At 41.3% G+C, this 11,730-nt stretch overlaps 2 protein-coding genes and 3 pseudogenes across 13 annotated transcripts; 1 reads left to right on the top strand and 4 right to left on the bottom strand.

Annotated features, from left to right (window-relative positions):
* Positions 1–200: 200 nt before the first annotated feature.
* Positions 201–602, bottom strand: LOC147950331 (putative pre-mRNA-splicing factor ATP-dependent RNA helicase DEAH5 pseudogene; annotated as a pseudogene).
* A 63-nt stretch (positions 603–665) lies between these two features.
* LOC104702723 (putative pre-mRNA-splicing factor ATP-dependent RNA helicase DEAH5 pseudogene) lies at positions 666–3,213 on the bottom strand (annotated as a pseudogene). Its single transcript, XR_015563931.1, has one exon. The product of XR_015563931.1 is annotated as a putative pre-mRNA-splicing factor ATP-dependent RNA helicase DEAH5 pseudogene (transcript).
* On the top strand, positions 3,038–4,274 carry LOC104711151 (uncharacterized; annotated as a pseudogene).
* Positions 4,275–5,001: 727 nt separating this feature from the next.
* LOC104702732 (AP-5 complex subunit mu-like) lies at positions 5,002–8,637 on the bottom strand. Of its 11 annotated transcripts, none has more exons than XR_015563954.1 (10): positions 8,466–8,637; positions 7,939–8,345; positions 7,730–7,861; positions 7,306–7,644; positions 6,933–7,216; positions 5,967–6,835; positions 5,844–5,900; positions 5,708–5,755; positions 5,496–5,615; positions 5,002–5,279 (listed from the first exon to the last, which is right to left on the bottom strand). XR_015563954.1 is itself a non-coding variant. In XM_087461944.1 (9 exons), exons 2-9 carry the CDS (start codon positions 8,007–8,009, stop codon positions 5,550–5,552), a joined length of 1,866 nt encoding a protein of 621 aa, XP_087318070.1. In that variant the 5' UTR covers positions 8,010–8,345; positions 8,466–8,544; the 3' UTR covers positions 5,357–5,549. The 11 variants fall into 11 exon arrangements, 5 of the variants coding, with proteins under 5 accessions (XP_087318070.1, XP_087318089.1, XP_087318079.1 ...); XR_015563952.1 differs by having other exon boundaries at positions 5,386–5,615; positions 8,466–8,542; XR_015563953.1 differs by lacking the exon at positions 8,466–8,637 and having other exon boundaries at positions 7,939–8,465.
* On the bottom strand, positions 8,637–11,584 carry LOC104702738 (protein HEAT STRESS TOLERANT DWD 1). Its single transcript, XM_010418652.3, has 12 exons — positions 11,438–11,584; positions 11,165–11,319; positions 10,833–10,911; positions 10,556–10,741; positions 10,349–10,447; positions 10,048–10,216; positions 9,852–9,955; positions 9,631–9,770; positions 9,471–9,543; positions 9,271–9,386; positions 9,068–9,185; positions 8,637–8,970 (listed from the first exon to the last, which is right to left on the bottom strand). Exons 1-12 carry the CDS (start codon positions 11,480–11,482, stop codon positions 8,836–8,838), a joined length of 1,419 nt encoding a protein of 472 aa, XP_010416954.1. The 5' UTR covers positions 11,483–11,584; the 3' UTR covers positions 8,637–8,835.
* Between the last annotated feature and the right edge of the window lie 146 nt (positions 11,585–11,730).

The following is an 11,730-nucleotide window of genomic DNA, read 5'->3' as shown; positions in this document are numbered from 1 at the left end:
CATACATGTCAACAAAAAACAATGATGCAGCTATAATCTATGTGGCTCATCCATCACTTCTGTTAGTTTTTTTTAGATTTCAATATACATAAACAGTAGTACATTTGAAGATGACAAAATAAACGTTAGGAAGAAGAGGTTTCTTTAGCAAAAAGAGAAAAAAAAGAAGAATAGGTTAACCCAAAAAAAGGAAAAGTCTCTCAAGCACGTCTTTTGCTGAGACGCCATGAGTTAGGCTCGTGGTAACGGTCATACAAAGGCTCAATGCGTTCTTGGCGCTTACGCTTGCTCATTTTCGTTGGGTCAGAGACTTTGAAGAACCTTGGAGCTAACTCAACAAGCCACTTTGGGTCAATCACAGTTACTTCCCTCATGTACTCTTTGGTGGTCATCACAAGATCATGATATATAACCCAGTTTGGTTGTCTCTGGAAGAGCGCGCTGCTCGGGTGTATATACACCGGTTGATTCTCCACTAGTGTCCTGTAACCTTCCTGTGGATCTTTCCTTGCTACATGGAAGAAGAATCCTGCCGTGATTGCTTTCCTTATCTTCGTGAAATTTTTCCCCGCACTCACCACATCTAGTTTATACTTGTCCATAATGCTTACAAGTTGTTTCCTCACATCTTGAGCACGTCGTAACGATCTTGACTGTATGAAATTTTCAAAAATTTTCAAAACACCATGGACCTGACAAGTTTCTTGCCTTCCATGCCTCATATACAGCCAGTAACGTCAGGTGATCACCCTCGGGCTGGAAAAACTTTGCCCGTTTTTGGTCAGCCTGAGCTTGCTTCTCCCTCGGTCTATAAAATATGTTGCCCGTCTGGATCATAGCAATCAAGGTTAAAATCTCATCGCTGCACCCGAGATCCACACTTGCTAGCAACATTTTAGAAAGCGGCGGTTCAAGAGGAAACTCTGCCATTCTTCTACCAAGCTTCGTCAACAAACCTTCTTCATCCAAAGCTCCCAGGCTGTACAACTGTTTCATTGCAGAGATCAATGCTTCTCGTTGAGGTGAATCCATGAAGTCAAACGATATCAGGTCATTAATACCCATGGATTTCATGGTAAGGCTTGTCATTCCAAGATTAATTCTTTGGATTTCAGGGATTGATGTAGAAAGCATCTCATTACGATATGCGCTCTCCGTGTAGAGACGGTAACATTTCCCGGGGCCAGTGCGACCAGCACGTCCAGCTCTTTGCTTTGCCGATGCCTGTGATATTGGAGTAATGACTAACGATTCTAGCCCTTGCTCTGGATTGTACACGTTCTGCTTTGCAAAACCAGGATCAACAACGTAGTATATACCATCTATTGTTAAAGAAGCTTCTGCAATATTTGTAGCTACGACCACTTTGCGTTTACCAGGAGGTGGAGGATCAAATATTCTAGATTGCATTTCACTAGGAAGGGCACTGTAAACTGGAAGTATGATGAGTTCAGGAAAGTTTTTGCCTAGACCTTTCATTCTCTCGTATAGAGATTGGCATGCAGAATCGATTTCTTCTTGACCAGTCAAGAAGACGAGAATGTCACCCTCAGGCTCAGTCAAGTGAATCTGAAGGACTGTGATCAGAGCTGCGTCCAAGTAATCTGCTTCTGGCTGTTTGGTATACAGTATCTCAACAGGAAAGGTTCTTCCAGGAATGGTAAAGATGTTGCAGTTGAAGAAGTAACCTGAGAACTTGTCTGCATCCAATGTGGCAGACGTGACAATCAGACGAAGATCAAGTCGACGTTTCATCAGCTTCTTTAGAAGACCAAAAAGCACATCGGTGTGGATTGTCCGCTCGTGAGCTTCATCAAGCATGATTACAGAGTATTGAGAGAGGTTTTCATCAATCAGAATCTCTCTAAGAAGCATACCATCAGTCATGTACTTGATCACTGTATCTGGTCCAGTACAATCCTCAAACCGAATCGCATACCCTACCTCCTCTCCTAAACGACAACCAAACTCCTCGGCTACTCTCTTGGCAACAGACATCGCAGCAACCCTATGAGGCTGAGTACACCCGATCTTTCCCTTTGTTGTGTAACCTGATTCCGCAAGGTACTGAGTTACCTGTGTTGTCTTTCCAGAGCCAGTCTCACCAATGACCACCAAAACTTGGTTATCATGCACAGCTTGTATAAGTTCTTTTTTCAACTTGTATATCGGAAGGCTCTCCCTTTGCTCCTGAATAGAAAGCTTAGATCTCTGTCCAAAAGTAGGAGTTTTTCCAAAGGCATCCTTCTTCCACTCAGGCATGTCATAAGCTGATAACCCAACACCTCTAAGCTCTTGAGCAAGATGCCTTTCACCAGTTTCAGGGATAGGGTCTTCCCATGGACGATTCAGATCCTTTGGGATTGAGTCAAGCATTGTTCTTTGCTGCTGTTCCCTCATTTCTCTCCTCTCCTTGGTGAGGGCGGACTGAAGTGCAGCTGCGCGACTCAAGGAACCCTCTGGATTTTTCAAGATCTTAACCGGAGACATGTCAACAGAGTAACTAGTTTGCCCTTGTAAGAAAGCAGGTTCGTCTTCATTCATCTCAATCTCAATCTCAAATTCTTCTTCAGCACCTTCCTCTACATAAAGCATCCCATCTCCATCCTCATCAACTCCTCTCAAGACACCAGAGGCAATCAACTGTTTCGCGTCCCACCTCTCAGGAGAGCTCATCTTCTTCATTAATGGCCTACGTGAAGAAGGTGCAACATCATTCTCCTCTACAATCCTGATTCCCGAAATCCCAGTACTCTTAGTTACTACTTGTCCATCCTTCGTTCTATATGAAGGATTACTCCTGGATGTATCATCTTCTTCATCTGAAGGCTTCCTCAGAGGAATCAAATCTCTACCCGTATTCTGATCAACATCCTCACCTTCCTCTCTCTTCTTCTCAGACTTAGGCTTCGGAGGATATATCGCGTGGATTACAGTTAACAACGACCGGACGAAGTAATCAGGCATCTCCGCGCCATCATCCTTAAGCTTCTTATCGAATTCATCTACAGTCTTGGAGTGGCGACCGAGATCGATGATGAACTCTGCCAAAACTTTCTCCGCGGATCCTCCTAGATGCGTTTCTAACTCGTTGCAGACATTGGATACGAGAGATAGTGATTCAATTTGTTAAGCCCTTCTTTCTCCATTGCCGAAATCGAAAGCAATCACAACGAGAGAATCCAACAAGACGAACTGGTTTCTAGGGTTTCTTTGTTTAGACCGACAAGTTATGTATTCATGAGATTTAAACAATACTTATAAATAACTAGAAATTTAAAAAATAATTAATTCATGTCTCCCAATATAATTTTTAATTTAGCCATTTCAAAAAAAATACCAAAAAAAAAAAAGAAAAAAATAGTTACAAAATTAGGGAAATCTCTATTGAAAAATAGAATTGTTCCTTTTTACTTGTCTCGTGTTTCAACTCTCTCTCTCTCAGGGTTTTAGCCTTTGGTAAATAGGGTTCCGCAAAGTCTTCTTCTCTACGATTACGATTACGAGAGGATGGAGAAAAATTGTGGGTTTGCTTCACGAAACCGGATCAAAAGAAGTTGTGGTCTTGTGCCATGGATTCAGATCGAACAAGGGCAACACCATTCTCAAGAAAACTGCTATTGCTTTAGAGAAAGAAAAGATCAGCTCTTTTCGTTTCGATTTCTCTGGTAACGGAGAGAGCGAAGGCGAGTTCTACTATGGTAACTTCAACAGCGAAGATGATGATGATCTACATTACGTTATCCAACACTTGTCTAACAAGATGAACCGTGTGGTTCCTGTGATTCTCGGGCATAGTAAAGGAGGTGATGTTGTTCTTCTCTATGCGTCAAAGTATCGTGACAACATCCGCAATGTGGTTAATATCTCTGGACGTTTTGATCTCAAGAAAGGTATACGGCTAGGAGATAACTATCTTGAAAGGATTAAGGAAGAAGGATTCATCGATGCTGTAGAGAGCAACTCTTGTTTTCGTGTTACGCAAGAGTCTTTAATGGATAGGTTGAACACTGATATGCATGAAGCTTGTCTTCAAGATTGACAAAGATTGCAAAGTATTGACGGTTCATGGTTCGAATGACACGATTGTCCCTGTTGAAGATGCCAAGGAGTTTGCAAAGGTATACCGAACCACAAGCTGGAGATTGTGCAAGGAGCTAAATCATGGTTACACCAACCATCAGGAGCCATTGGTTGCAACGGTTGTGGAGTTTATCAAGACAGTGATTCTTGAACAACAACTATCTTTGGGAGATTGCTCATCTTCATCATGATGTTACATTCTTGCCGTTTGCTTTTTCCTTTTTGTTCTAGTAGTACTCTTCCATTGTATGAGCAGAAGACAACATTTTTTTTTGTCCATAAAGTCTTGTTTGATTACAATAATTTACGTCTTATGATTATTATACAAGCAGAGGCAGAGATCATTTATTATCAGAAGCATCCCTTGGTGATTGGATGCTAAGACAATGCAGCTACCGTAGTGGACCTAGTGGTCACTGTAATCAAACCCAACACCACCAAGATTTAACACATTTGCTACGCAACACTGATAACACTGAACCAAAAAAAGACCCTTATCTCAATTCTCTCATTCTTACCAAATCCAGAGATAAATCAACATAAAATTTACCAGTCTTAAAGCTGCTTTACGAATTTCTCACGAGAGACGAGACCTCCACAGTCAGGATTGACAAAGAATGGAGGGTCTTCGCAGTTCGTGGATCGGATGATGACCTGTGGAGATGCCAACGTCATACCAAACCACGAGCTGGAAATTGCGAAAGGAGAATCATTGTTATACTAAACATAGAAGTCAAATAGTTTGAACAGTTATGATATTTATAAACCCTTAGTTACATTCACTGCATTCAATCCAGATTTGGATATGTATTTTTCGGTTTTTTAAATTACGATGAAGGGGGCAACATTCAAATTCTACAGCTTCTAACTATTTGGTTTATGTTCCTGGAGAAGAGAATGTTATATTCAAAATTGACATTTTGTCACAACTGAAATCAATTGATGAAAACCATGAAAGTTTTGAAAGAGAGTATAGTTCTTGAAACAAAAAGTTCAATGGAGTACAATACAAAACTACGCGTAAATGCTTTTAAGAGATTTCAGACAGAGACTGGGGTCTTTCAGGCAGGTAGCTCAGACGGAAGTGTGTTCTGAATGTTGTAAGGCATTAAGATGTTGAAACCATCACCAGCAGTTGATATGATCATCACCGGAATCTGGTTGTGCCAGTGAAGTTCCTTCAAGTCCTTTTGTCCCTGGGGTTCCCGATAAATAAGGTTATCAGACCAAAAAAAAAACATGGATCAAACAAACAAACCCGAGGCAATGATGCTTAAGTAAAAACATTCAATCTTCTTTTACCTTTAAGAAACAATAATAATGTACAAGATCCACTTCCGCGGCAAAAAAATAAAAAAAATGCTCATACATTTAAAGATTTCACACTCGAGAAACAGAGAAACAAATCGCACTTCCTCTGGGATGAGAAAATAAAACACCAGTGAGGGACAAGAGACTTGGCGGTTTTACAAGACGGCTGCAGATGGAGCCTTCCCCAATGTGTTCCACAATATATAATCCCCTGATGTCACCTGTTAACGCACACATATTATGTACGAGTCTATTTATCAACCATTTCATGGGGACTTTCAGATTTCGATACTATATATTGGCAGTGTCTTACCTGAGCAGAAAACTCAACCGGCGACTTTGTGGTTGGGTAGATATTGACCTGGCAAAAACAAAGCGAGGCGATAATAAAGTCAGGTAATCCTGCTATGACACTGTCAACTAAATCATTCCAACTTGCAAAAGCTTACTGATTTTGTGTCGATTGACATTCGTGATACAGATGCCCCGGCTATCTTGAATGAGACCTGTAAACCAGAAGATATATTTTGAACAACAACCAATTGAAAAAAGGAAGCAAAAGACATACATACCTTGGCATAGTCATATGCTTGCCAGCAGAACGGTTCCTCCAACTCGACTGCTGGTAGATCCTTGTTCATTTTCTCCACCAAGAAGTCCTCCACGTTCACCACATTCTCTGTACCCTCACACTCGCTCTCTTCTTCATCCCCATCCCCTCTCCTCTTGCTCTGCAATGGGCTAAATCTGATTGTCCCAGGGAAAGTTGCCTCAAGGGTTTTTCCAGAAAGACTACGTCCGCTGCCCAGAATCCTCCACTCAACAGAGTGTTCTGTGGTTAAAACAGTCCCAGCTGAAGGGGTCCCATCAAATGCCACTATCCGTCTCCGTGGAAAGGGCATAGTGATAGTGCAAAATTCCATTGACAGAGGAGACTTGTAACCTTCCATGAGGTGGACCTTGAAGAGGAATGCACCCTCGTCTTCTGAGACCATTGATAGCTGATAGAACCCTTTCACTGGTGGTCCGAGCCCACAACCTGCCTGGTATCGCATGAGAACAAAGTTACCCAAGGGAGGCTGGAAAACAATGTTCTGCTTGTCAATCCCATGTGTTGGCACTTGGGCACATGGATGGAAAGATATAGCTTCGATGTGGGCTGTACTCAGCCCTGCTAGAGGAAACGATACGTCAGGCAGCCCTTCTAGCTCTGCCCGACAGTTTATCTGTCCGGCAACAGATACATTATCAGGAATCTCATCGCGGTCGTACATTGCAGCGTTCACGGTCTCATGAATTGTGAACAATAGCCTTTGCTTTCCTTTGTACAAGTATGGCTTCCATGCTGGTTGCTTAAGTTCCTGGGGAGGAGGATCAGCAGAGGAAAAGCCATTCGCCTTCATAGCAAAAATATTAGACAAGCTGAGGTCTAATGGGGTACCTGCAGAAGGGATGAAAAGAAAGCAATCAGGAGGATACAAAATGATCTAGCAGAGAACAGAATAGACCATCAACGACAGAGGGATAATAATACTAACCAAACGGCATAGCACTAGCGATAAAATTCCTAAGTAAATCTCTATCGAGTAACCTAGACCCTGATTTGGGAGCATCCGAGGATGTAGATCCAGATGTTGCAGCTCCAGACGGGGAAGAAGATGCAAGAGGTGCAGCAACAGGTTTTGCCCTGGATGAGATACCAATGCTTCCAGTGAGTGAATCAAACAAGCCCCCAACTGATGGTGAGGCACTCACAACAACCTCAGGTTCAACTGTATCACCAGAAATGATGTCAGCAAATGCATGAGCCACCATGAAAGCCCTACAACATGAGTGCGAAAAGACCACAAGGTTTAAATATTACAAGTGGTAACCATGAGAGAGTAGGAGGAGGAGAAGTTAATAAAGTACCCAGTGATGGAGGAAATGTTAAGCAAGAGAGACGACAAACTGAAATCTTCACCAACGGCTGGACCACAGTCAGATCTCCTAGATAAGGTGAGGTAATCCTTCATCTCCCTTGGGTTAACCAAAGGCAAAACGAGGATGGAGTAAAGGGATTTGGTGTGGAGAGCAATGGGCCAGAGAATGTTCTTCTCAGGCTGCTCGTTATCTCCATCATCATCATCATCATCTTGTTGGCTTAAACGAAGACTGATAATATGACGAGCGATGGGATCATCAACCCAAGAATCTGATCCTTTAGTCGATTGAGCTACACGTATGCCGTATCCACGAGTAGAGCCTTCCCTAATTCGGGATTACAAGAAATTCATCATGTTTTACATTTTGAGAGCTACCAAGAGAGAGAGAGAGAGAGAGAGAGAGAGAGTACCGTCTCTTTCTTCGAGTGAAAGCATTGGAGAGTTGCTGATCGGTGGGGAGTCTAGGAAGATCTAAGTCAGTGCTTTCGTTTCCCGACTTGTAAGCGGAGGAGCACCATTGCTTCTCGACGACCGGGAACCTCCTGAATTGAATTGAATTTTAAGAGTAGGGATTGGGGGCGAAAGAATGAGAGATGTTTTTTGGGGAAATAGAAAAAACCTGGAGAAGACAACATTGTCCTGATTGTTGTTGATGATCCAGAGAGCTCTGACACTGCAACCAGATTGCATAATTTGTAGATGAAATCCCCAGCGATGGAGTAACTTCGCCGTCTCCGCCGCACCGTGTGGTCAATGCCGCCAGTTCCTTCCTGAGATTAAAATCCTGATCACCGATCCCAAAAAAAAAAACTCCGCGGATTCGGATTCCGCCGCCGACTCAGACGGATTCTCACGCCTCGGAAGCTTCTTGCCTAACCGATTCGTATACTCCTAGTTTGGGACCAGTACAGGATTACGTGGCTAACGGCGGTGAAGGAGGCTACGAGAGGATCGTCGGAGCAGACGGCGAGGTTGTTGTTAGAGACTATATCGCCGAAATGCGGATTCAAAGTGTTTCATTGCTGGCTGAAAAAAAAAAAAAAGGTGTTTCATTCATTTGCTATGCAGATGACAACATAAGATAAGATAATATAAGAAAAAGTTTTGAATTTTAGTTTTAAATTAATGTGGATTATAATTTCATACAATTATTTATGGTCTATGGGGTATATAAGGTTTTAACACAGAGAAACGAGATCACATCATGATGATGTTGTGTTTATATACAAGCAGAGAGACAGAGATCATTTATTAAAATTACGATGAAGGCGACAACATTCAAATTCTACAGCTTCTAACTATTTTGGCTTATGTTCCTGGAGAAGAGAAATGTTATACTCAAAATTGACATTTTGTCACAACTGGAATCAATCAACCCATGATAAAACATTGAAAGTTTTGAAAGAGAGTATAGTTACTTGAAACAAAAAAGTTTAATGGAAGAACTGAGAGAGAGTACAATACAAAAACTATGCGTAAATGCTTTTAAGAGATTTCAGACAGAGACTGGGGTCTTTCAGGCAGGTAGCTCAGACGGAAGTGTGTTCTGAATGTTGTAAGGCATTAAGATGTTGAAACCATCACCAGCAGTTGATATGATCATCCCCGGAATCTGGTTGTGCCAGTGAAGTTCCTTCAAGTCCTTTTGTCCCTGGGGTTCCCGAAAAAACAAGGTTATCAGACCAAAACAAAAACATGGATCAAATCAAACAAACCCGAGGCGATGATGCTAAAGTAAAAAATGTTACTTGGTGAACGAAGAGAAGCTGAGGAGGCAAGTCTTGAGGTGTGTTCACTTGCTCCTTGGTCTGCGCTTTGAACTCAGCCTCTTCTTCGTCATCCTTCTCTAAGGATAGATCCCATATCCTGCAAACACAACAGATAGCAAAAACCAATTCATACAGCTTGCAGGTTTTTCTGAAGAAAATAGGTGTACTGTTTTCAGGCTTACGTGAGCTGGTGATCACTGGATGTGACTGCAAGTGTTGAAGCTTCATGAGCGCTCCATTCAATTGACGTAATAGGATGCTTATGGTACTCAAAATGTGCTACCACAGCATCTCCACCCTAGTTCAAGAATTATATGCTATTGTATCAGAATCTTGTTAAGAGATTGCCAAGGAAAATATAAAGCTACGGTTAAAAACCTACTTTGATCAGTCTAAGATCACGAATGGAGAATGTCCCGTCATCACTTCCTGAGGCCAACATGCAACTAGCCAGCCTTCATGAAGAAAGAAAAGTTAAGATTGAGTCATTTGTGGGTAATACTAAATACGAATAAAGTTATACAGAATAAAGGCACAAGAACCTGTTCCATGAGATGACATTCACATCTGCGTTATGTGCCTTGAAAGATAGTGCAGGCGACTTCCCAAGTCGGATATCCCAGACTGCAACACTCCCATCCACAGAACATGAAGCAAACACATTTTCTTCGGCTGGACTCCACTGGAACAAAGAAAAAGAATGTTCAGCCAAAAGGAAAATGTACCAGCAGACATACAATTTAGCTGCAAAGTGGCAGTTTACTTGTAAATCTTCAACACTTGCAGTGTGTCCGGCAAACGGAATAGGATCAACAGTCCAGGTACCAGAAGCTGGCTGCCACAAGTGAATCATACTCTTGCAGTCCCCTAGCCAGTGGAAAAATAGATAAATTTGTTGACTATATTGAATAGTATATGTAACTGTTTGAGTTTAGCAGAAATTTCTGAGGTAAATATACCGGAAAGAAGTCTTCCAGCGGTTGCAGGACTCCAATCTATAGCATAGCCTTCGTCTTTGTGGCCGGAAAAGTTAACTAAGGGCGCTTGGTTAAGAACTGGTGCAGTTCCATCTTTACCTTCTGTTTCTGATTCGGCTAAAGCATTAAGATGAGAGCTCATGTCCCACACCTGCCAAAAAACACAAAAGCTAATCAACTTTAACAAAGACACATATAAACAACCACCCAATCTATGCAAGTAGACAAAAAAATGTATCCATATTACCCAAATGATGAGCTAATAACAAGGACATAATCTTACCTGCACATGACCAGAATCTGCCCAAGAGACACAGATATGAGAATTTTGTGGCATTGCACGTATACGGTTAACACATCCATGGTGAGCAACCCTGCGAACCTGTACATCGAAATTTAGAGACAAAAAAAAAATCAACCAGGAGAATTCCCTTGAGTTCAGAGAGGACAGATATTATTAACAGAAGATTTAAAACGAATCAAGAATTACCTGAATATTTGGAGTCTTGGAAGCTTCATCGTCGCTTTCCTCATCGCTGTCACTGTCATCTTCATCATCCTCATCCTCCATACCATCTTCACCATTCCCTACTGTCTTGGGAACAACATCACGTCTCTTACCAGATACGTTGGTGATTTTAAATAATCCTATGGAGTTATGAGCTGCTTTCTCAGCCTAGAGAAATGTATTTACAGGAGTTAACAACTTACCACAAGATTTTAAAAGCAAGAATACAGACGAAGATATAAAAAATTGCAAAACATACCTGAGTACCAGCCACCATATAAAGTTTGTGGGGAAACTCAGTTCGGTTCAAACCCAACTTATCAGCCAAAATGTCGAAACTGAAAAAGGGATTAGAAAGCCATCAAATCACCAAAACTTGCATTGCTATCATTCACAGACACTAAACTTCTTAACTTAATGCATCAAACATTAAGATACTATACTTGCTAATACATTTAGAACATATAAAATTATCTCTTACAATCTCTAAAGTCTCACGCTTTCTGCTAAAATACATGAATACAATCCATTCTAGATTCACCATTTCGACTTAAACAAGAACACATGGATTGAATTACAAATGAAAATTACCTCAGACAAGGCCAACCAACATGGAACCCATGAAGAGAATTATAAGCAGAAGGGTCACACTGCAGTTCCTCTCCATCTTCGAGCGTATCAACACCTGGTTGCCAAACCCTAGTTGGTATCGATGGTATCTCGGAAGAAGACGCCTCTGCCTTCTTCTGTTAAATTGCACCAAAAAAAAAAACAAATACCAATTCACGCAAATTAGGTTTTGATTTGAGGATATCAGATTGAAGAATTGAACAAGAGAGCAAGTACAGATTCAAAAGTTCGAACCTTGTTCTTCCTCTTTGACTTCTTAGGGTTTAAGCTGCGAACCATTTTCTCCTCGTTCAGATTCTAATTTACTACTCTGTGAAGAAGGGACGAAGATGATCAATTTAGGATTCTTCAGTTGCTCTAGGGTTTAAGCTATTTATACCCTCTTTCTCAGAAACACCTTATGTTTTATTGAATTTATTTTGAAGTCCTTTTATCTTATAAGAAATAAAAACATTACCCCATAGTTTATAAAATTACCATTCTCAACCCCAAGAAGTCACATTTATAACTGTTCTTTAAAGACTTAT

Source organism: Camelina sativa, chromosome 1, assembly GCF_030686135.1.
Source record: "Camelina sativa cultivar CO46 ecotype springtype chromosome 1, ASM3068613v1".
Taxonomy (NCBI): Eukaryota; Viridiplantae; Streptophyta; class Magnoliopsida; order Brassicales; family Brassicaceae; genus Camelina; species Camelina sativa.
Note: the sequence above shows the minus strand (reverse complement) of the source record. Positions and strands in the feature narration are given on the sequence as shown.